A 25728-nucleotide genomic window follows, 5' to 3' on the forward strand; every position below is an offset into this window, starting at 1 on the left:
ACGGCTGATGTCCATCAACGAGAAAATGTCATTGAACGCGGTCTGTCGGTTGCCCGTTGCCTGCATGGCACGCGTAGCCAAAACGTTCACAGCAAAGGGGTTCATTCGCTCGGCACTATCAACGCGCGGCGAGCTCCACACCGAGTCTCTCCACAGTTAGCTCACATAAAACGCAGCTTCACAGCGAGTTCGTATAGGCTTCGTACAGTGAACAGAGGGCGCTACAACCGAATACGGCAAAACGCTGTGCAGCGCCAATGGTGGTAGGAATGTGAAACACTGAGACGGCCGCTCCGAGCCCCGCGGCAGCGACTGAATGTGTTTCAACGCGCGCGTGACGTTCAAAATGTCGCGTGTGTTGTTTTGCGGCTTTAAGCCGATAAGCTATATTGAAAATTACTTTCGTGCGCCTATACTCGACAAAGAAGACAAGCTGTATGTGGCGGGCCACGTTTACGACGTGAAGGAGACCGACGGCGCAGACTTGAGGGCGCCGTTGGTCACTCTCAGCAAGGGAAACAAGTGTACGACGTTTCCTTGCAGGTAGGGAGAAAATGCATGCATTTTTATATCAGCAAGTGGTTTTGACGCATAATCGGAAGCGCACACGCTACCACGACTTATTGGAGGAAAATCTGCGGTGCAAGTTAAACGAAGACGAAGAACACACAAACAGGATCACGAGCCACTTTTAAAGGCAAGCAAGGACGGGAGCTTGCGGCGCATTGCAACTAGCTCAAACCAAGATTATGCTACCGCGACGTTTTTTGAATGAGAACAGTCCCAAATCGACATTCGGTGATTACACGTCGTTTTTGCTACGTTGCCGGTGCGTGGTCACAGAAATGTCCAACTGCAGCTCTGCTATTTACAGTATTTCGTTCATTTCGTGGCCGACGTGCGCAGAAACGCATTTTAGCAAATCTATAAATGAAGCGTTTCTAGGTGTTGATTTTTCCTTGACTGACTACTCCGCCGTTCACGAAGTGTTTGGAGCAGATCCTGCTCGTCTGCTTCAGCATCCACGGCGAGCCGTCATTCTCGCCGAAGAAAAGAAAAGGAGCATGATTGCGAATACTACGCAGTTCATACTGACGACACAGTGCCCTATGCATGCGGCCGCAAGCAAGAGCGCACATGCAGTAACCAAATGACTTCTTCACGAGACGGTAAACGAGGCAAACACGACACAAAGCGCTGACGAGAGAGAGCAGTCTCACGGCGGGCGCCACTTGGTGAAGGCATTTGAAGTTTAGATGTTACACGCATCATCACTACCCCCAAAATCAACGCAAACCGAGTTTACTTTCTTCGCTGAAAGTATCACAGAAAAACGCAATTTAACAGTTAATTACCGGACTGCAAGCATGCAAGCAAATCAACAAAGATTCGCATGCAGCCTACAAGAGCATTTGAGGCGCAAATTCGCGCGCAAGATTTCGCGCTACGCAAGCCTGCTGTGCAAAACGTGCTCCATACACTTCCAACCGCGCTAAACACACAAATACAGTTGCAGAACCTCAAGCAGCTAGACCTGGCTAGACCTTAAAGCATATAGTTACATTGACACTAGGAAAACGCTGTTTTCACAATTACTTAACTCTTCGAACAGCAACAATCCATCTTGTTCGTCGTTCTTGCTCCCACGGGCGACCAGGAAATCGGTACAATTTCACGCCAGGCTGGCCTTCGTGGCTGTGGCAGTTTTTTACGCAGCAGTACCGGCACTTCTTCCTCTTCCTTTTGCGTACGCTTTCAGTTGATGGATTCGAATTAGTCGAGCTGAAGGATGACATTTTCTCAACGCCAGAAAAGACCGAACAGCACCATCGACGCCGCGCCTACGAATAACCCCGCGCGCTTTGGCCGTCTCATTATTGTTGGCGGCGCTGCGATAGATGGCGCAGCAATCGCAGCAAACTTCACTGTACGGAGCCTATTCCCGCTCGTCTCGGACGATTTCGAAAGCACCACTGCAGTTTTTGCACGTCGCAAACGTTAATAAAGTGTTCACTGCACTCAAATCCACAATCATAAACGTAGTCCGGACTACATCAGCTGGGCGAAGTGCATCGTCGGTACTGTCACCCACGAACTCGTGTTTCCTCTCCGTCGCTGGAGCGGAAGATAACGCCGATAGATTCGCTTTGGCTTTCGCCGCTTCCTCCTTCAGCTCGGAGGGTTGCCGGTAGATCGTATCTTGCCGCGAGTGAAGGTCGAAGGCTTGGCGGCAGACGGACTCTGAATCGCAGCAGCCGCTGCGGTCGTTAGGCCTACCGTTGCTGCATCGACGATTTGGGCATCAAACGCTGAGGTTGTGGCGTCCTGGTCGTTTTGCGGCGTCGAGCAGCGCACTTTGCAGTTTTCGATGAGCGTCGGTCGCACTTTTTTAGCACCAAACTTGTGCCGCGTGCGAAATTTGCGCACCGTTTTCGACAACGCGGCACGCTTTCTCGCTGACACTGGGGCAAGATGGCGCGTCTCAATGCGCGTCTTCAAGCGCGCAGCAGACGATGACCATGCCGTTCCGCCAATTGGGAGGCAAGCTCAAGTCACGTGCGCCAAGTGCCGAATAGGAGAGCGTTTTAGTACCTTTTTTTGGCGCGCAGTTTTTAAGTGGCCAATAGCTGAATGGGGCCCGTTCTGGCGGGAATTTGAAGGCAAAAAGCGGCTCTTTCAAATGAGACCAAGATGTCCGCGCTAGCACACGTGGAAGAGCAGGCTCGCATTTCGGAAAATGTGCCGTTTCAGCGTCAGTTTGGCCTGAAATTCAGCTAGTACATGTCGTGTAAGGCATCATTGCGGCTAAAATATTGACATTATCGGTATGAAATTAACAATATAGGTGCAATAATAGCTGTACATTCCAACAATGCAATTAAAAAAAATCGAGTTTTTTCGAGATTTTTGGTCGCCACAACCCGTGTCCCCCCTTAACTTCCCGAAATCACAATAACAGGTATGTTCTTGCATTTCAGCCTCATCACAATATGGCTGGCTTTGCATACAAGTTACCTATTAGGTACCATCGACCAAAAAAGTTTACGGACCAAGGGATCTGACGAAAAGCTGAATATCTCCGCAGCATCAAAACGCAGCCTGGTATTCCGATTTCTAGCCTCTGCTAGTATATGCGAACAACATTGTGATGTATGGTTTTACTGGCTATTTTTAAAGGCTGCTCGAACATTTAGCGTTTTCCGAGATCCCGTGGTGCGCAAAATTTTTTTGGTCGATAGTACATTTACTATAGACTCCCCTTAACTCTTTCAGCGTCACTGACATACCGATAGGTTTCTGTGTTTCTGTCCCGCTACGTCACTGATGTACCCGTATTTTCTCCACTCAAATATGCGCAGTAACATGAAGTTGGCAAGCTCTGAGGTGGTTCCGCCATCTGTTGTATATTTCTATAATCATATTTTCTCCTCTCTCTGGGTTTGCTCAGTCTGGTTTTCTGCCATCAACTGCGGAATGCGCCCCTGCATGGGCGTGGTTGCGGAGCACGTGGGTCTGCAGACGGGAGGGGCCGCTTGCTGACTTTGCACACGGCTACAGCAATGATTCTTTGTTATAATATTCACGTTGTTGCGCAAGGCCACCACTCTTGCATGTTCCTGCTATCCAACGTATGTTTATAGTTTTTTTTTTTGTCCCCCGCTACTTTCCACTAAGGTATGCCTCCTTTCCAGCGTTGAGAGTGCTCCATTCCCCGGTGTGCTTGCTCCAGGATTCCTCTGCCCTCGGTTGTATCTCTTTAATCTGTTGCTCTTTGCTTTGTCTGATCAAGTTTGAATAACCGAAAGATCTCCTTCCTTGAGCATGGCCACTTGATCGCTTTGAGATGGCTGCTTGTGCAGCCTCTTCAACTGCTCATTTGCTCATTGAAGCGGCGGCTCTTCTTAACTCCGAATACGAGCCATGCTTGGACTCGGAAGACAACAGCTCAGTGTCCGAGGAAGAGACAACCCTAACAGCTTTGACCTAGACACTGCGAAAAAGTACCAAGAACAATGGCGCTTTTGAATCTGCTGCGGATTATATTCCTTTTGTCAGATAGGAATGTCAGGAAGAACTTGCAATTATGAGTGTCATTTTCCACCTTCTTCATCACCAAAAATAAACCATTGCGATCGTTTTATAATACTCTAGGAAAATACCCGATGCTGGGGGTGTCTCACCTCCGAAAAGATTGAATATTGAGCTCCTGAATAAAAATCCACGAATTCAAAGCAATCGCTGACATCACATTCACAAAAATATGGTAACCTAAATTGGCGTCATCAAGTTTTGGTGAGCCGTGGGTGTGTCATGCCAACTCGTAATATTGTGGACAAAAAGTGCTTGCCTGCAAATGCAACTTATATGTTGCACACATCTCGTGAAATGGACAGTGGAACAGTGACTTTTGAGCCTCTGCTTTAGCAAACACTTGCAGCATTCATCCCCAGTCAAGCCACCTATGTGTTGACAGGTTCTCATGCTGCATTTATTCTCGGTGAACTGCACTATACTGCAATATACACTTAGTTAAAACACATCCACATGAAAAAAAAAAAAAAAAAAAAAAAATCCCAAATGAGCAAGGAAATACCACTCTGAAGGCAACCAGCTTGGATGCAATGGCTGCACAGCTCAGATCAGAGTCAGAACAGTCCAGGACAAGAAATTGAAGAGACCCATGTCTATGCAGACTAGTGTTGGCCCAATTTTCTTGCACGATACCAGCTTTCATTAGCAGCACAAACCTCGGTGGCAAAGCTTCTTAGCATACCTTTAAAGGGATACGGACACAAAATCTGAAAATGCTATGAAAATGCTGAAAATGAATCCTCAGTGTGTGATTACACCGAAAAGATGTAGTCACTTAGCTCATTTTTGAGCCGATGGCTTTATTTTTGGCGTTTTTGTGAACGCGCACCTCACCGCCCGACCGGCGGGAGTTGAAAGGTGTGACGTGCGTCGCGCGTGCGCAATAGCCTTGTATTGTTTTACTATGCGTTGCCAACATTGTTAAAGACATTACTGCCTTCGTGCCCAGCCTCGGACATCTTGCCCCAGCCTCGCCCTCACACTGGTCAAGAAGGCTGCAAGTGAACGAAAACAGTACCGACATCTTTTCGCCTCCGCTTTTCAAACGCGCCGCTGATCATTTCTGCCTTGCGTTTTCGTGAGAAGACCGATGGCACAGCGTCAGGCTTTAGGCATTGCCTTTTGAGCAGCATGCCGAGGCTTTTCAGCACAGCCGGGCTGGTCACATAATCATTGTCGACGAAGTGGTCCGTGCAAATGAAGTAATTTTTTAGAGGTCTCCAGGCGGGGCGTGATGGCTGACAGGCAGGTATCCAAATTTTATTTATTTATTTATTACATACTGCAGTCCGAAGACCAAGCAGGAGGGGCACGCACCTTCTCGTCTCTGGGAAACGTGTGCGACGGCGTGTCACGACCGACGATGCTGTTATAACAGCAATGTCTAGGCAGTTCCTTCCGCCGCGACGAACGCGTCAATACCAAGCGACGACCGGGGAAAGGCGCATGTAAGACGCACCACCTGCGTGGAGCGCGGACGGCGAATATGTTTCAGACGGACCACGTGCGAAGATCGTCGAAAGGGGTTAAACAAACGCTGCAAGGGACCGACAACCCCGGAAACACTGTGACGGCTGTGGCCGACCTTAGCTGCGCTGGCCGCGCGCACGGTTGGGTGGGTGATTGGGTGTTATGACATCCAAGTTCAGCTTCTGCCGGCGGCCGCTTGGAGGCAAGGTGCAACAAAAAATCGCAAAAAAAAAAAAAAAAAGTTTCTCGTTTTTTCAAACCAGCTTCTTGTATTCGTCATTTTCAACAGTTCCAACTTTTGTTCCGACGCAAAAAACCACCCGCCAACTTTTGTGTCCGTATCCCTTCAAGATTTAATATGAAGAGACCTTGAAAATCTAATTGTCTTACCAGAAGTTTGTTAGAGACAAGTTCACCAAAATTATACGAAACTAAAACGATCCATACTATGAGGTATGAATGCACTTGACACACACCAATGACAGCCAAAGGCTTTAAGAAGCAACATGCTACACATTTGCAATATCAGTTCTGGTAAGTTGAGATAATTCATTCTATCCAATGTACCTGTATAGCTCTGTCTTACCACCAGCGGAAGCAAAAAAAAAACAAGCTTTTAGCTTCCACAAAGCAAGAACTGCCTGCTTTACAATAAATAAGCTTTCATTTGTCACAGCATGTGTTGTGCTGAGAACAAATGAATACCGCAGCAGGCTTCTGCTTTTTCTCATTTTACATCTACAAAAGGGTTTGCTTCGTTCCGACACGCCTACTTGTTTACCTTTCTTCAGTGACCACTTTTCACTGGCAAACAAATGTTAAAAGTTATTGCTGAACTAGTTATCGGTCAACCAACTAGACAAAGGAAAGGAAGACAAAACATTTGCAGAAATGTAACAGTAAAATGAGATGGCAAAGAATGATGCCAAGCAGAGAATATGCTGTTGCTACAACATCTTATTTTACTGCTGTTTAAATAGTAAACAGTGCACAGCTTTCCCAAGTGCATTGTGCACATCTGCTATCTGATGTGCAATAGCATAGTTTAGCATAGAAGCCCAACCACTTTTTTCCCCATTCCACTTTAAAGTTGCATATACAAAAAATTTATTCAATGGCGGAAAGTCCTGTCCCCTTCTAGTTTCCCAAATGGCTATCAAACAGCCATTCATAACACCTAATATGAGGTTCTGTAGATACAAGGGAGATTTAGGGAGGAATTGCAGAACAGGTCACCTTCTCTCGGCGCAACTGCTCCAAATTTGCTTGCTTGGCCAATGTCTGTGCCTCTAGACGTTCTATCTTCCGCATCAACTTGTTCACAAGTGCCTCTTGTTCCTGCTCCAAGCTCTGCTCCAGCTGAACCTTCTCTTGGCGAAGCTGAAAAACATTGGAAGGTACTGTATTACTCAGTTTACTAGAAGTGGATGCAGTAAGAATAAGCAACAATGAAGTAAGAAGCAAAATTCAGCACTAGGACAAGAGACAAAGAAGTGCACGACACGTCTCTGGTCTTAGTGCTGAGCTTTGTTTCTTACCATGAATCCAATCCAACTAGTCCAATTTGCAGCCTCAAATAAGTAAGGTTACAGCACCAATAACTACAGCAAAAGGTTCAAACATGAAATGCACACAACAGAAATGTGCTAATGATTTAAAGAGCCAGAAGAATACTGCCTTCAGGCACCTTTCACCAAATGAAGCTTGCTACATGCTAGCTATAACTAAGTGTGGTGAAAACTGCCACAGAAGTACACTAGACAAACATGAACAGCTAAGCTCAGCATAGGCCATTCCAATGCACACACACAAAACCCTTCAAATTAGAACATGTGATGAACAATTATCTACAAGAGAACATGTAGCACTGAGAAAACAAAAATTATGGGGTTTTACGAGCCAAAACCACAATCTGATTATGAGGCACGCCGTAGTGGGGGACTCCGGAAATTTGGACCACCTGGGGTTCTTTAACGTGCACCTAAATATAAGTACACGGGTGTTTTCGCATTACGCCCCCATCGAAATGCAGCTACCGTGGCCGGGATTCGATCCCGCAACCTCGTGCTTAGCAGCCCAACATTGTAGCCACTAAGCACGTAGCACTGAGAGCGAGAGTACATCACATGCCCAATTGGGCCAAGTTTGGCTGAGAGTTGCTGCATTGAACAGCAGTTGCCATAATAACGAGCCATATATATATATATATTGATCACTTTATCCTCTCCCCTTTCTATTCCACATAATAGGCCTTCAAGCCATCCTTCAATAAGTACTTTTTATCATCATCATCATCATGAAGTTGTACCTGTGGAGTTCTTGCCTAAATACGAGGGCGAATCAAAGTCTTTGCCCCTATTTTTCATTAGCAAAAATAAGGTTCATAGAGGTAATTACAAATATACATACTATTCTATGTACCTTACACAATTTTTCCACATGATCCCCACACCGGTTCAGACATATGTCCCATCGAAGCACTAAATTTGAGATGCCCCTGCGGTAGAATTCGTCCAGCACGCAGCCTTCGTCCAGCGAGACACCCTTCCCCATACATGAGCTGCATTTCCCTGTGGATTTCGATGAGCGCTTGTCCCTTGCTCCATAAAAAAGTAATCACACTTCGTTGCTCGTACACCCGTGGAAGTGTGAAGCCCAACTGCCATCTTCAACAACTGACTTCAGCACCGTGTCGCGGAGCTACCGGCAGATAAGGCCGGGCCAGTCCAAGAAAGGTCCAACACTGGGAATGGATATGTTGACTTCACATTTACAGCCGTAATTTGGCTAAAAAAAAAACAGAGGCAAAGACTGATTCACCCTCGTACATGGGAACAGAGTTTTTCCTGACATTCACTGAATGAATTTGATCACGTTTATTGCATTCAAAAGAAAATGTTAGAACCTACCCATTATAGAAAGCAGATATTTAGGTCATAATTTTTTTTAAACAATTGCTGCTAATAGAGTTGTTGAAACAAGATTGCTGGAAAAAGTCAAGTTTACAACTGCTACTTGGCAATAAAGGCTGATATCGCAATGAACTGCACCTGCTGGGACAGCTAAAGCAGACCAAAATTGATTATACACCACTCTCAATTATACTAATATTTAAGGTCAGGAAATTTGCAAAACTCCCACAAACAATGTAATGACTTCTTGTATGCTGTAAGCTACTATATCAGATTTGGCTGCTTTGAACTAACTGGTACAGTTTACAGAATTGGAGAGTTGTTTTTTGGTGCTGAGCTATGGTTCAATTTTCAGCAATTTTTTTCAAAATACGTTGAGCCCTACATTAAAATTCTGCTTTCTACAATCAGCCAAATTTAACTTTCTCAAATACACCAAATTTCATTCAAATCAGTTTTGCAGCAATATTTTGCAGCAAAATACTTTGCTGCAAAAAGTACTTAAATGCGTTCAACAGAAGCTCTCATTCCTTCAATGCCTTGCACAGCAAAGGCTACGGGGGAGCAGACCGGTTACCACAATGCTCAGCCTACTGAATGTCAATGTGGCCTTAGGTTACAAATCTTATTCACACAGATGTGACCACTTTGATTTTCTGCACCTACAACACACCAAACTCAGACTATCACTCATCTTACAGTTGGGTTCACAGTCTCTCATCCCTCTGCCGTGCTACACATAGCTACGCACAGCTGTGCTTACTCGCATCAACTGGCATGAGTAGCACATTTCCTTTCGCACTTATCCCTACGGCAATCACCATTTCCGACGGTCGATCGAAGCTTGGCCACTATGTTCGCTTGTGCAAGTACGTCGGCACCGTGCACATCGGCTAAGTGATGGATGCCGCAAACACACTAATGCAAGGCAATGATGCGAGGAGGCGAACTACCCTTCCTGCAAAGGAAGCTCCCCCCCCATTGCCTTGAACAGTGGAAGCAAGCAACGTCCACCCCCTTTTACAGGTACAGAGCAGAGAGCACACTTCCTACATGCATCACAAACCCTGCATCCTCCCCACCCTACCCCCCTGTGCCGTGCATTATCAGTGGCAGTTTTGCATACATCGTGCTTCACAGGAATGCCACGTTCGTATTGCAATGCACCACATACCAATTTCTGACACTTCAGGTGGGACTTGCGACATCTTTGCTGGTGAGAATAGCATATCTTAGAGTAAGAGTGTGGAGGCTTTCCCTTGAAACTTAAGATGCTTCTGCAGTGCACACATGTGTCATTATTTAACATACGTGGTTGTCACCATGTAAATCTACGCACCAGGTTTGTTTGCAATGCTCAAACCTGGGCAGAGGCCTTCCCAAGAGGAAGCACTAGTTCGTTGCCTCTGTGCATGTTATACGCAACACCAGATGGTGCAAGAAGCCTGTTGAAGTGAAAGTTTGTGTACATTGTTTTGAACATATGCTTTTTTTTTTTTCCATGCGTGTCTCCTGTTATTTTATTCCAAATGGATGCCTCTGCGAAAAAAGTTAGCACTTATAGTCAACTGACAAGAAAACGAGGTGGGTTGGAGAGTTCATCTGTCCGAGCAACAGCGATCTTGAACTGGCCTTGGATGACAGCGATGATTGATGGCTGAAATATGTCAGTTCCAATCAAAGTAAAGACAGCGCTGAGAACTCTGCTTGTGTTGATATCCCTTTCCGTATCATCTCGATTTCCATTACCTGGCGCTCCTTGTATGAATGTCAATCAATAGCACAGGAATATTGTGTGCATTGTATTCGAACCCCTCAATTACAATAGGCAATTCATGGGGCAAAGCCTACCTTGGTTACAGTGTAAAAAAACATTCTTTAACAAACGTTGCCCTTTAGACACAAATTTTATTGAATGCCCTGCTTTATATGGCGAATAGACTCGTTTGCATGTCAAAACAAATTCAGTCCCCCCCTTCCCCCAGTGTACATCCACACTTTTCCGTCCGTAATCCATGTGTCAAAGGAAGAAGTTCAATCTAAGGTCTGAAGATATTACAATTTTTATGACACCTGAAGACAATTAAAATGTCACATCTGGAAAATGATGAAATGTGAAATTGACTGACTCGTAACACTAGGCTGAAAAAACATCAAACATCTGCAAAAAGCAGCTGCTAAGAGTGATTAGAGAGACAAAAGTGGCACCTCGTGACTTCATGTACAGGTGCTATCAAGATATTGCAGAGCTTTCGTGGGTAACATAATGGGACAGTGTACAACGTGGCAAAGTATAGCACTTTGTTCTAGTTAAATTTCTGAAAGGCCTTTTACAGATTTCCAATATCACCTAACTTTTGAGAAGACAAAAATATTTTAGCATAGTCAGAATTTGATTTTCTATATTTTCTTTTGTCTATCTATAAGTCAAATGTTTGAGACATTTATTTTGCTCCTTTAAACGTGACAAGTTCGAACCAATCCCGTCAGTGATTGCCAAGCAAGATGATTTTATGCTTTTCCATGTATTTTAATAGGGACAAATGAGGTGAAGCTTCATACGTACTAGCAACTATCTGATCAACACTGAATTTCTAGCATAGCTTCAGCATCAAATAAATACTGCTGCCTAAAATACAGCCAGCCATCAGTTGTGTATGACAGAAGCAACAGCAAACAGCTAGGAGAAGTCTCCTACCACACATGTGCCCATTTTCATATAAGCTTCAATCCATTTGATGTCTTGACTGTAAGATGGCCATTATATGCACTTTCAAGGTTCAAACTGATAGCAAGAATAAAAATTGTGCCAGTCAAGCGTGCCCTAAACGCTAACTCCAGCCACTTGCAAATGCTCACATCTTCGCAGCTATATGGCATGCGTACAACAATGGCAGCGTGAACATCCCGAACGGCACTGCAGTAAGGTACCTTACACCACCAGACACCAAATTTGAAACCACGTAACCAGAGCCTGGGATCACAGCCCGGACGGACGTGCACATGCACAACTTCCTGCATTCCTCCAACTGCCTGCATTCATACTGGACATTATTCTTACAGGTGGCATGTGAAGTGCACAGCCAGCGTCTTCTGTTCAGAGCAACTTAAATGACAAAATGTGAGCCTCGATTTGGAAGCAAGCACCTTGTCCATGTATCTTGGTAGACAATAGTCAGCCAAGCCTACATAACATAGCTGAGCTAGGCCCAAGGCAGTGCTCAGCTCCAGCGGCTCCTATTTAACAAGATCAGTACTTTGCTCACGATTGGTAATTAACACCATCTTTGGAAACTTTTTATACACTCCAAATGTTTGCTTTCAACATGCTTTTATAGCAAAAATAAGCATTTAAAGGATTTAAAAGCAATCCTTTAAAAGCAAAACATGGTGTGGGATTCACTTTTTCGTTATCGCAAGTAGAAATCATACTTTTTACACCTTTCAAGGTTGGTCCAAAAATCACAAATGCTTCTTTATTATTTTTTTTTTTTGCACAAATGTCTGAGACCAGTTTGTAATGAAAAGCCACTACAAATACAGCTATTCTATCCTCGGAAGAATTTCCTCGTGCGGAACGTACGGGAACAAAGGTAATAACACAAAGCTATATCACATTGAAGTCAAGCATTGCACAAGCAAAAAAAAAAGGTCTACCTGCTTCCGAAAGAAGTGGTATCCAGAACACAATGGACATTTTTGCGTACTGCTTTTTTGTGCCCACAGTCTCGCATAGATGCCCCTTGGCAAACTGGTACCAATGAGCAATTTCAAGTTGGCACTTCACTACTATGCTTTAGGCTCAACTGAACAAACTCGACCTTTTCTGTGCATTTCAGCTTGTGTACAGCATGTTCTGCTTGTCTGAAGGCAAGTGACAACATTGAAGTATGTCAAAAGCATCGCTTTCATGATAAAGCAACAGTGGAATGCAGCAATTTCACAAGTCATTCACATGTGAAACTTTGTTGCAGCGTTATGAAGTTGCACAGCGCTTACTACAATAATATATATTGCTTACCTATCACTTTCTGGCCTGTTTTACTGCAGCAAGCAAGCCCAAAGCCCATTCCTTCATTTTTTATTTTCCCCTTTTCGATGCTATGTCCCATTGCGTAGAACAGCGTAAACAGAAGGCGAGGAACGATAAGACGAAGCACCGACAGCCAACATGTTTTTGCAACACGGTAGCCAGCCACCTCATGACAAACAGACAAACATCTTGCTGGAAGTCAGCGCTTCCGTCTTGGCACATTTTTTCTCGTCAACTACTCGCACTTTACTAACATGACCATTCGTATATCCTCCCAAAACCTGAAGACGGTTCGGGGAGAATCACTTTTCAAGACAGTTCTGTCTGGCATGTTGGCTAACATGAAAAAAAAAAAAAAAAAAAAAAATTTAAAATGTCTGCTGGATGCCACAAACAGGACCTCCAAGGAATGTGGACAATATAACTATCTCCTTGATATAGTAATAACTGCTTTTCTTTGCATCAACACAGAGATAAAGACGAAACATTGTGTGGTGGCCTGCCATGTTAATGCTACATCCTGGATTTTCATGTCACTTCATGGTACTTGAAACACTTCATGGTAGCTTTTAACACATTCATAAATTTGGCTGGAGAACAAGAGCACCTGCTCCGTTATAAAGGCATAATTATCAGTGGTTTTCCAAGCCACATAAGTGTGCCCGCACATGTCAAGCTCATATAATGCTCGGAAGACTAAGAAGCTAAGAAATCTGCAAGGCACCCAAACAAATGCTGCTTTTGCTTCTTGCATGGGCTCAATGTATGCAACATTGCACGACTTGATAGCCAGCCCCATCGATAGCTCTTGAATGACTTCACACCCTGCTATAGGAGAACTCGGTGCAGTATGCACTACAGTATACACAAGGCACTAAGTATTGCGTGCCAGGATGCAATAGTAGGATGGATTTACAGCAAACGTCTGACGTGTTGTAAGTGAGAGCCTGAAATAAAAAATGAAACTATGTAGTTACGATAAGATCAACCTTTCACTTTAAGAGCTGTTCTGAAAGCTGTTGCATACCCATCATAACCCATTGTGGCAGGCACTGAATCACACCTGATGCACATGAAATAAATGCACTCTCACAGTTATTGCAATTTTAAAGGAATGAAAGGCAGCTTAGATAAAACAAGTGGTTTGGACACCATGGGCACATGGGCAGAGGAACTTACTAGTGCTCCCTAGCAAGGCTAAAATATCTGCAGTTGAATGGTAATGTGAGAACAAACATCTATATTAAACCAGTGGAAACAGAAAACCTAGACAACTGCGACAACCTAATTTTCTGGGACACCCAATTTAAATGCAGGACATTTCAAGACAACAAGGTTGCTGAAAAGCAGGTGCAAGCAGTTTTGTAGACTCATGTACTATCGCGATGAAAAGAAACGCAAACAGCGAAGCGCGTGGCCAAAGCATAACTAAAGGTATAATGCGCGCCGTCCGGTCATCATTGACGTCCGGTTTGATCGCGCTGTGCGATGATGCACCCCCTATACAACAATATTTTTATTTCTGTTCTGTTTCTCTTTCATCTGAAAACGAGAGAAGGTTACGGCGCAGTAATGACAAGCCAAACTGTACAATCGCGATGAAAAGAAACGCGAACAGCGTAAAGCATGGCTTTTGGCACAGTCAGCGCAGACAGTCAGTGGTCCGCTAGTGCGAGGAAATATGTCCAACTCCGATATGCTTTGGCTGTTGCTAGGCGAATCTGTGCTTTCAGTCGGCGTCACTGTAGTGCTAGAATCTTGTTCCGGCTGGCGCTATCGCACCGCATATGCATTCCGAGTGTCAGACATGCCTAGAAGATGATAAGCTTTCCTTGTCAATATCGCAGTATAGGGGGTGCAACATCGCACAGCGTGATCAAACAGGACGCGCGCGCCTGTCAATGGTGATGACTGGACGGCGCGCACTATGCCTTCAGTTATGCTTCGGCCACACGCTCCGCTGTTCGCGTTTCTTTTAATCGTGATAGTACGTAGCTGAAACTACATCTGGACATTCTCAAAACCGGGACATGCCCTGGAAATCCTAACTCAAAATATAATGTACTAGGGTTCTCTGGTGGATACACCCCACTGGTTTCCCTTAGGCTAAGGGAGCAGGGCCATTGTGTGGTGTGTGCAATTTGGATGTGCACCCCCTATTTCTTTTTTAACATCCTTATACCACGTGGTTCTGTTGCAAAGAAGCGCAGAGCAATAGATTCAACTAAGGTGGTCTCAGGACTACACCAAAGTTGAAGCTTCTTTGTATGAGCTGAAATGTCTACTTGTTTTCATCAAATGCTCAGTGGGCTGAGCTTGTCATCCACTCGGGCTTCTGGTGGCAGTGTTCATGTCACAGCACGGACCCCTCAATTTTTGTAGATATGAGAGGATAAATTTTATTATGAGGTAAGTTCTTGCAACAGTTTTTGTTTTAATGCACTCTTTCAGCTGCAATGCATAAACTGATCACCGGAAGGGTCAGTGTTTCAAGGCGGGCCTGGCTGCCATTATCAGTTTCACAGAATTTTACAGTGCAGCAGATACACGCTAGTCTCGCTTAGACACAAACAAGAGTAGCATGAGGCTTATACAAGCAGTGCTAGTGACAATACCTTATAACACACCAGAAGCCTTTTTGCCCTGCACAACTGTTCTATTAAAAACAAAAATGGTATGTTCACAACTATTACGTCTCTGCTAGCACATTTACACCAGCAGGTAAGCAAAGTGTAGTCTGTCATAGCAGTAAAGGTTCAGTACATTTTCAGTACACAGCATATCGCAAGATGTTGGCACCTGCACCATGTTCGTGCCTACACCTCCTGGTATACGTCTGGTACAGCAACTGGCACAGGTGTAGCAAGTCCATTTTTCTTAACTGCATGTCACACTTTCAAAGGTTAATTTGATGTGTGCGAGTTGCAGGAAGCGCAAGATTATTAATGGCAAGGGATGTATGTAGCAAAGCATATATGTAATAAAGCATCTTAACAGTAACAGCATTACCCAGCAATCTGGCTACAGACAACGTTTTGCGCAACCGCGAGGATGCGGAAGCGGCCTCTTGCATGTACTAGTTCACATGTTCTGCACATGACAATCTATTGGGCGTACCCTCCGGTTGAATGAAATATTCTCGACCGTCAACTCGCGAAGAATGTGCAGAGAATTCAAACCTGGTTGAGCTTTCGTGAAAGATCATTAGTAAGGCACTCCTCCTCTTGTTCGTAGTTAAGGGCGAGCGTCTCCTTTTCTTTCTTGAGCGCTTGAATCTTCTTCAACAGTGTGTTGCTGATGAATTCCTCCTCCTGTTCAGCTTTCGCTTGCTGCAAAAGCGTCAAACTCAATGAGTGTTAATTGCTCTTGAGCTTAATGCTCTATACACAGCAATAAGAATAGTTTTTTTTTTTTCGGTTGAAGTACGTATGTACAAACACCTGCCGGTACTTTTAATATTGACGATGAACAAGTACTCAAACGCATGCGTAATGAAACTTCAGTTTTAAGGAGTGTTGCTACATGTATACATTAGCTCGATGTACAGCATGTACCGCACTGTAAATTTAACGTAGTGGCAACACAAACGCAATAGCTTTGTATGAGCAAGACACCACATTCGTAAAATGTCATAAGGTTAGGCCTCACTATGTTGACGCTGACTTGCCGCAACGCACGGTTCTCCTCCTGCAACGTCTTCACTCGAAGTCTGTACGTTTCTAACTCCATTTTGAGCACTCGGTTCTCCTGCTGGAGAGATTCAACGCGTTTTTGAATCTGCTCTCGCGACAGAGGAGACGGGGCAATCATTGCCCCGTCAACTGAACTGCTATCACTTTCACTAGCACTATCCGCCATATTTCTGGCGCCGCCAAGAAACATGTGAGCGCCGTTGATGAGCCACAGAACACACGAAAAGCGCGGAGGAGATCGTGGAGAGGAGACTGGCGGGATCCTCGACTAAATGGCGGCGCCCCTGATGTTAACACAGCGCGGAGGATCGTCTGCGATGCATTTATTACATCGCGCAGGTATGAACATATTTAGTTCACAAAATAGTAATGTATACAATTTTTAAAGACGCACTGTGTTATTTGCGCTTCTTTCGTTCACATTTTGGCCATGAAAGTTTCTTTTTCTGCGGTCCACAGCCGCCACGTGACTGACTAAATCCACTGACTCGGTCGGTGTGACGGCCGAAGCCGAAACCGCTGCTGCCTGCCGTCTATGGTGGTAGCACTTCAGTGTTGTAGGAACACGTGCTCCATAGATTGTCAGCCAAGACGTATATCCTCGCTTGTTCGCGACTAAAAGGCTACAGTAACCAGTGCCAGCGGACGAGTAGCATAAGTAGCAAGAACGATGGGTAACGTTTTCGCTTCAAGTTCTTTATCTCCACCGACGGCCATGGCCCCGGCCCCTCCACCGTCGGTCCCAGAGCCACCGGACCAGCGCGAACTGCCACTTCAAGACGACGGTGAGATGCAGAACCCTGGTACGCTAGAAGATCTTCATAAGAAGTGCAAAGACATATTTCCGGCAAACTTCGAGGGAGGTCGCTTGATGGTGAACAAGGGTCTCAGCAACCATTTCCAGATCAGCCATACTCTGAACATGAGCTCTATAACGCCCTCCGGGTACAGATTTGGAGCCACGTATGTGGGCACGCAGCAGTTTGGTCCGGCTGAGTCGTACCCGGTTCTGCTTGGTGACATCGATCCTAGCGGCAACCTAAATGCGAACATTATTCATCAGTTTACTCCTCGCATTCGCACCAAAATAGCGGCGCAGGTCCAGGACAACCGGTACGTTGCAACACAGCTGACTGCCGACTACCGGGGTCCCTCGTACACCGCATCGGGCACGCTAGGCAATATTGATATCCTGAACAACTCGGGAGTCATTGTGGCGCACTACCTGCAGAATGTGCTTCCAAACGTGGCCCTCGGCGCGGAGTTGGCCTACCAGTATGGACCTCAAGTGCCGGGCGGCGAAATCGCCGTCCTCTCGATGGCGGGACGCTACAGTGGCCCCAACTACGTGGTCAGCGGCACCTTGGGCATGGCAGGGGCACATTGCTGCTACTATCACCGCGGTAGTGAGACGACACAAGTGGGTGTCGAAGTGGAGACGAACTTCAGGGTGGGGGAAAGCGTTGCCTCCATTGGCTACCAAGTGGACTTGCCCAAGGCGAACCTTGTTTTCCGCGGTCTGGTCGACAGCAACTGGACCGTGGGTGCCGTCCTTGAGAAGAAGCTGCAGCCACTGCCTTTCACCTTTGCTCTAAGCGGCATGCTTAACCATGCGAAGAACCAGAGCAGATTTGGCTGCGCACTTATCATTGGTTAGCACACTGTTTAGTGCTTACTGCGCCCTCGGCGCCACTAGCACGCACCTTCGAGTGCATTTAGCAGCAGAGGAAGGGCATGTATTTTTGAGCAGAGTTTTTAGGATGGCAGATCTGTGAAGGCAATGCCTTGATGCAATTTCACAGTGGTCCTAGCAAAGTTGCCCGAGGGTATGCGGGTTGTTATTACAGCAGTAGTTACTTCCTCATATTCATTGTTCCATCCATACCAGCCCATCCTTTGCTGGCCCATGGAGGTGTACATAGGCATTAAGCTTCTCTGCCATTTGGACATTTGTATTTTTGAATGTGCTGCATTTTTTTTCTTCTTTTTTGCACTAGTGGTCCATAGCTGTGTAGCTGTAGGTCATTTAATTAATTTCATCTAGGTGCTATTTTATTTAGTTTTCTTGAAGCATGCAGACTTTGGCTGTTTCAGTTAAACTGCGACACAGCTGAAAAAAAGAAACTGGACGGTTAGTATACAAGATGAAAGCTTTTTGCAACGTTTATTTGTAGTATAGAATTTGCCGAGTTTCTGCTCTTGGCTTAGACTCCATCTGAAAAGGAAAAAAACAGTTGAATGAATAGTTTCCAAGTGTTAAGTACGATATGAATAAAAGTAATCGACTGCATTCACAGACTATTCTTCTCCGTTAGAACTAGGACTTGCTGGAAACACCTTGATCAAATGTTTACACATCACGCAATGAATGCTGACTACCCTGTTGCATTGAAACGGTATATGCCATGCACGTAATAGGGCTGCTGCATTTCATATGCATTTTGCTGTATGACGAAAACGAGTTAGTGTATGCATATTTCCATCTGAAGGCTAGAGGATTCTCCTCCAGGGAAAAAAATGCCAATATGTGATGCTATATGTTCATGCTTTTTTGTTGTGTACTGTCATTGTCTGCAACCCTTGCAATAATGTAAGCATAGTGTGTACTAATATCTTCAAGGTGTGCACAGTTCTGTCATTGTGCTGAACAAAATGACCAATAATGCAATAGTGTGGACGCTTCCTATGTTCCAAATGACGAGTTCACTCTGCATGTCTTAAACCTAGCCAACATTAGTTTACACAAAGGCGTAAAAATCACAATTTTCTCTCATTACCAGTTCATTTTACATACCATGTGTGCTTTGCACGGACTACTAATATACACCAGCACCCACCTATAGACATTATACACAAGTATTCACATTGAGAGAATTTGAGCGCTAAGAAAGGGATTCTCGCTATACTTCATTCAGTGAACTTCCCGTCCACCCTTCGTAAACAGCTAGATTCTGTGCCACTGATGAGACTATTCCTAAGCGCCACATGTAAGTTAACCCTCCTCAAGCACAGCGATAATTGTCTTGTCTAATGAACCCCCCCCCCCCCCCCCTTCATTCCCAAGGAGAAACTGCATTCCAACATTTATAGAAGACCTGCCGTAGTTGCTTAGTGGCTTTGGTGTTGCTCTGCTAAGCACGAGGTCGTGGGATCTCGGCCACAGCGGCTATGTTTCGTTGGGGGCGAAATGCATAAACACCGGTGCACTGTGCACCTGGGGTTCTTCAATGTGCACCCGCACATTAAAGAACCCCAGGTGGTCAAAATTAATCCAGAGTTCCCCACTACGGCGTGCCCTATAATCAGATCATGGTTTTGGCACGTTAAACCCCAGAATTGAATTTTTTTTGACATTTGTAGGTGTAAGGTGCAACATCGTGTGATGCACTCAACTTGAACCAGACAAGTGGTTCGCAACCCTATGAGAAAACCGCTCATTCTGCGAAATGATTTGACTTTTCTTCAGTTTCAGATTAGCCATCTTGTGAATGTCAAGAAGAGGAGCAGTATTCTTAGATGATCACTTTCGAGGATACTTTCACTTTAGTGAGGTGTCGCTTGACCAACACCGGAGACATTGGTGCCTACGGGCAACAGCATTCCACATTCCTGGCCCAGTGCTAGGAATGGTCACCCATGGACACTGGCATGTCCAGTGCTACCTTCATACTTACTAGCAGGCAACACTGCAGAACCTATGCAAGTAGTGCCGGTCACATTTACTCCGTGCGTTACACAGTGCAGTTTTTTATCCGACACCAGGGTCCTTCAATACTTTTCTAAAAGTATTAAAGTATCCTGGCAATGCTTTTTACAGAATAACTACTAAATATATCACAAAAGCAATTTCTACACATAAGGTTACATCGTCACATACTATGCAGTATGTGACAGTGTTTTCATCGCGAGTGGAAGCGGTGTGCTGTAGCTGCTGGTTGCATAAACGCGTTGCTGTGATTGTTGTTTAGCACCATATAGGCAGAGATCTGTGGTGCCTTTCATTTAATAATCTTCACATTTTCAGACATAAGTGTTAAGACTTAAATGTGACATCGAATTAGGTTACTGATATCTAACAGTGTTGATATCTGGGCGAGTTGGTAAGGATGCATTGATACAAACTACATACTCTACCCTGTGTCTTGTCATGTAGTTTGAACTCTTACCTATATCTTTCTCATGTGACAGACTATTTTTTGGGTTGCGAGCAGCAAGAGAATTATCTTTAGTCACGTGAAATCTTGTGAAAGTGATTGAGAATACTGCTCTACGTTCTATGCAATGGTTACCATGTGTCAGATGGCAATTCTTGGGCCATTTGATGTCTGCAAATTCATGACCATACAGCAACTAGGGCAACTTTATTTATTCTGTAGGCATGTTAAAGAACCCCAAGTGGTGAAAATTAACCCAGAGGCCCCCACTATGGCTTAACTCATAATGAATGGTTTTGGCACATAAAACCCCAGAATTAAACTTTTTTCTGTAGGTGCGACTGCTTTCTGGTGTCACCAACTTACCAATTTGTGCTGCTCACAGTTGATTCATTTTGCACACTCCAGTTCTTCGAGCTCTTCGCTGAACTCCACTAAAATCGCCAGCCACATGCACCAAGAGAAACAGTTAGTGTTGCAACAGGAAGAAAAAAAGGCCTGGCCTGGGAAACTGATTTTTTATCTTGTAAAGACTTGTACAGGATAGCAAGCCTAACCATGTATACTTGGCATATTCTGTACGCCGCTTTGGTATACTTGACATATTCTGTAAGTATTATTCACAACACTGAACTGTATGCAAGTTAAATGCCACCATTACTAAACATGCATTAACCATAACATACTTTTCTTTGTTTAGTTCATCTGTTGCAGTAATGTGTGCAATAAGTGGAACGTTTGTCCAAATAGCACGCATTCCTGGACTAGTCAATTCAGGTTTAGCTCCAAATGCAAATGTGATCACAACGTAATGGAGTAGCCAGATGTTACACATATGCCTTGCACTACTTGGAATTCATGGTGTAGATTTGTGCGAAAAGCAGTAACACCTATTGCCATGTAGTGCCATGAACACATAGTGCCTTTATGAAAGCGGACATGCGCATGGCTTATGCTCCATGTCGGCAACTTATCGTGCCACCAACTGGTGGCTGGGATTAACTCAACAGCAATTATTACAGATGTAGCTGCTGGAACTTTGAATGCCATGCCACGGTTGAGTAAAGAAAGCTTGGAAGGTGGCACGTGTAGTTGCTGCTGGCTGATGCTAGCAGCAACTACAGGTGACACAAAATTTTTGTCTTTATTACTTTATTGCATAGCTGTTGGCCCAGTAATTACACTATACTCTCAATCCTGAAAGTGCAACAAATAATTGCCTTTTAATGCAACCAGTTCAAAATGTGCACCAAGTGACAGACGCGAAGCAAAGCACTATGTCGCCAAATGATGCGGCCATCTTGTGGTATATGAAACCAACTGACATGTACCAGTATGCAATGTGATGGAAGGGAGAGAGAGTCTGTCTCTTTGCGTTTCCAAGAGAATTTGGCAGCTTTCAGCGACATGGTCATTGTATGGCCTTCAACTGAACCACTCTGGGGCCGTATTCTGAAACGTTCCACTTCAGTGATAGTTCCCCTTTTGCCTTCAGGTGCGCGCTAATTGGCTGGTTGAGCAAAATTAATGACATCGGGCTCAACGAGCCAATCAGCTCATCCAGTTTTGCTGAAACAGCCAATCAGCACGCGCCTGAAAGCAAACTATCGCCAAAGTGGAACGTTTCGGAATACTGCCCCGGATTAGCATGTGCTTGACTCATTTGTGATACTTTGCGACTGCCACCTCCGATTTTGGCGACGTGAATAGTTTCCTGCTTCAGTCGCACTGCACTTTGAGTGCGTTTTGAACTGGTCACCAAAAAAGTGATGTAATTATTTGTGGTGCTGTGAAGGAAATGAGCCGTCATACCCTAATTGTAGAGTCTACAGCTACCTAAAGAAGCAAAAAAAAGCGGGGCACAAAATTTTCATGTCTGTACTCCTGTAAGCTCCTGTAGCCACCGAATGGCAGCACAACAAGCAGCTACTGCGGTTGCAAATCGCAGACTATGTGTTTGAGTGTACCTTTTCATAAAGGTGCTGTGTGAACTTGTCCTCCTTCAACCCGCCCCCACTTTTATCTGCTGTTTCAAAACGTCACGCACTTGCATGCAAAGCTTTTAAATTATGGGGTTTTACGTGCCAAAACCACGATCTGATTATGAGGCACGCCGTCGTGGGGGACTCCGGAAATTTGGACCACCTGGGGTTCTTTAGCGTGCACCTAAATCTAAGTACACGGGTGTTTTCACATTTCGCCCCCATCGAAATGCGGCCGCCGTGGCCGGGATTCGATCCCGTGACCTCGTGCTCAGCAGCCCAACACCATAGCCACTGAGCAACCACGGCAGGTGCATGCAAAGCTTTAAGTCAGACAGGAGAAAGGAGGGAAATTGGAAGAAAATGTCTGTGGTAAATAACCGATTTTCAGTGTACGTTTAAGGTAGTTTTCCCACTCGAGAAGACCAGGTTGAACAAAAATCTCAACTGCAAAGGAAACAAGAACCTACCACATATTGCAAGCACGGTCAGATAGCCCGAGATCCTGGTTGTAAAACTGTGAAGCACTTTGAAAGCTGAAAAAAAGAAAGTGACATTGCAGTAAAAAAAAAAAAAAATGCTTTCCAAACTGCCCAGAAGTGTTACCCAAGAGGACTTTTTGTGGTGCAGCAATCGTATGTGGCCTTAACTTGCCACTTCTGTGTTTATGCTTATTCAGCACGGACTATTTGCTTCGAGTATATAGATGCGCAAATTCATAAGTCTAAAGAGACACCTAAGAAATAGTTAAGAGGCGGGTAGCAATTCTGCAATGCCAGAAAGGAAAGTCTCGCCATAATCCCACCAGCAAGAGAGACGGGACAAACGTAAAGAAAGACAAGTGGCATTGCCACCTTATAGTTCCCACACAAGCTTCCGGTGACATCATTGATTTACAGCATCTGCTCAGTTTGCTTGTTCATCTGCAAATAAGTCAAATGGGCTCCCTTGCTCTAAACAGCAGTTATGTGCCTCCGACATCTCAATACACAAACTTCCACGTGACCTTGAGAACACAATTTAGGAGGTGATCCCACACTTCTGGAACCACAAAAATGATGCACATAGTCGCTATTTTTATTATTTTCTGAATCTTCTGCCTGTCATTTTCTTGCCTCTTTTCCTTTCTTAGTCCACTTCTTTTCGGGCTGCTGCACCATCTCAGCATTTTTAACTTGGAAATGCAGCCTTTCAGCTCCATATGTCCTACCTTGCAAAACAGTAGTTAAGTTTGTATGACATCACTTGGCCCAATTTTTTTGAACATAAAGAACTAAAAAGCTACAAAACAAGATTTTATCCCCCCATACCAGCAGGCAATTTTTTATGAGCTGTTAAGAATTCTTGCAAAAGGACAGATACATTCAGCCCATTCCCTAGGTTATAACTGCTGTTTGCAGTAAAGTGTTGCACATCTTTAGTACTTGGAAACTTATGAACTGCGTGAGCTGTAAACAACTGTAAGGATCTTTGGTTTTGGAAACACTGATCCAGTAACATGGCTTTAGAATGAAAGCTAGTACTGTGATCCATGACTTCCAATTTGCAAAAGGTGTCATTTATGAATGTTGCCGTTACGTTTTGGCCAAGCAAGGCTGCAGGCAGGGCCAACTATAGGAACACTACGCTTTCAATTAGTGCGGCATACTGGCCGACGATAAGGAACGAAAAGCGAAGACAGCGTCAGCCAGACCAATGAGCAACTAAGAGAGCATCCTTTCTTGGTAGTGCGCGCGCCGCTATTAAGATTCCCAGTTTAGCTTTGTTTTGCTTCATAGTGACGTCAGAGGCTTAGTGACGCGCAGAGCGAAAGCGCAACAACGTCGCTAAAGCTCTGGCGCTAAGTAAAGATCGTGGTGCAAAAGTACCAGCACTAAAATCCGTTATTCACAGTCTATTTCCGTTAATTCGACCCTGGCGGGACCTAAATAGATCGAATTATCCGGCGGGTCGAATTAAACAAGATGCAGAAAAAAAAACGCCGATTCGTTTTATTCGCCCGAGCCTAACACGCCCCCGAATCAAACGCGCGCCCACTTTCTACGTGTCCAAAAATAGATGAGCAATGTAGAAGTGACACGAAAGCTCCTAAACAAAGTAGAAATTTAACGCGCACAGCAATAAAAATTGGCAAGATACTATTATGGCCGCCGGTTTCCCAAAGTCACCTTCGCCGCAAAGACGATTTTGGTACATTTTCACCACAATCATATTACATTGCTTTGACGCACACACATTTAAAAAAAAAAAAAAAAAAAAAAAAACGCGTGGAAGGCTGGGAAAATGCTGCGATTTCAAAAGCAGCTTGACTGGCCCCACCTCCCAGCAAAACAAGGTGGCAAAGCGTCAGAATTCAAAATGTACTATGTTAAAATATGCACACAAAAGTGGCGCAGTATAGAATTCACCAACAAACAAGACGGGCCGAATATTCAAAATAATAAATAGAAGCAGTTTTGTATCCGACTGCACCGCGCAGGCAATATAACCATTGTAAGCTACTGTTTAGATTGAAAACCTTCCTAGGGCAGGCTAAAAATAGAGGAGTTTCCGACGGGAGACTTGACGTGTGTTCAACGCATTCACTGTCCCGTAAGCTCCGCCGAGGCACGCTGCCACTAAAGTGGTCTGCATTGGTGTCACCATAAGGGTCAGGCGCGTGCGTGCCGAGTGGCCACATTTAGGATCGAAATAAGGTAAGTTTGGGCCCCATAAAAATGCACCGGGACCTTCGGCCGAGTCTACTGTACTATACTTCGACATGAGTTAATTTAAATAATCCACACTATAAAGCCTACGCTTGAAAATCCCGTTGCAGATGCGACGAGGTTGAAGTGCAACTTACGACGTGATTGGCAAAACTTAGCTGTGAATACAAACAGCATAATGTTCAGCACAAGAGATAGCTTGAGCCATTTGTAGATTATCTTGTCGTAGATGAACATTGGCGCTTAAGTGTGACTGCAGCTCCTGCAGCTGCTAGGGACTTGTAGCTGAGTTGGCCGGAGGTGCCACACTTGGTGTAGTGAGATGGACGGAAGTCATTCGAGGTACAATGCACTGCAGAATGCTGCAGCACAGTGAAAAATATCGTAAAGAACAATAGCAATGAATACTTCATATAACACTTTTGGACAATATCAAGTGCCAAGTTGCAATTGAAATGGTACTACCTCAAGGATTCAGTTTGCCTGGAGGTTACAAAATCTGGAACAAGACCAGCCAGCAGCATGAATGGCATACCCAATTTATGCATCCTTAGGAAAACTAAGAATCTAGCACTGTATGCTCACCCAGCAGGTACATTAATCCAAAAAATTCGCACAGTGCGCCAGCAATAAAGTTGAGAGTGACATACCGGTTACGTTCTTCTTTATCTGTGGCAAAATATAG

General features: G+C 44.7%; 2 protein-coding genes across 2 annotated transcripts in view; one reads left to right on the forward strand and one right to left on the reverse strand.

Annotated features, from left to right (window-relative positions):
* Positions 1-16491, reverse strand: part of LOC119437033 (coiled-coil domain-containing protein 6) — a 36488-nt gene extending 19997 nt beyond the window's left edge. Inside the window, exons 1-3 of the mRNA XM_037704100.2 lie at positions 16156-16491; positions 15687-15836; positions 6799-6942 (exon numbers count right to left, since the gene is read on the reverse strand). Of these exons, the coding sequence (XP_037560028.1) occupies positions 6799-6942; positions 15687-15836; positions 16156-16389 (528 nt within the window). The 5' untranslated portion in view covers positions 16390-16491. The remainder of the gene's footprint in view (positions 1-6798; positions 6943-15686; positions 15837-16155) is intronic.
* A 205-nt stretch (positions 16492-16696) lies between these two features.
* On the forward strand, positions 16697-18696 carry LOC119437034 (mitochondrial import receptor subunit TOM40 homolog 1). The gene has a single exon (XM_037704101.2). The coding sequence runs from the start codon at positions 16870-16872 to the stop codon at positions 17854-17856; it is 987 nt and encodes a 328-aa protein (XP_037560029.1). The 5' UTR covers positions 16697-16869; the 3' UTR covers positions 17857-18696.
* The last annotated feature ends 7032 nt before the right edge of the window (positions 18697-25728 follow it).

Source organism: Dermacentor silvarum, chromosome 1, assembly GCF_013339745.2.
Source record: "Dermacentor silvarum isolate Dsil-2018 chromosome 1, BIME_Dsil_1.4, whole genome shotgun sequence".
Classification (NCBI taxonomy): domain Eukaryota; kingdom Metazoa; phylum Arthropoda; class Arachnida; order Ixodida; family Ixodidae; genus Dermacentor; species Dermacentor silvarum.

Excerpts from the sequence above, each read along its gene's own strand:
- LOC119437034 (XM_037704101.2), top strand. The coding sequence starts at position 16,870 with ATGGGTAACGTTTTCGCTTCAAGTTCTTTATCTCCACCGACGGCCATG.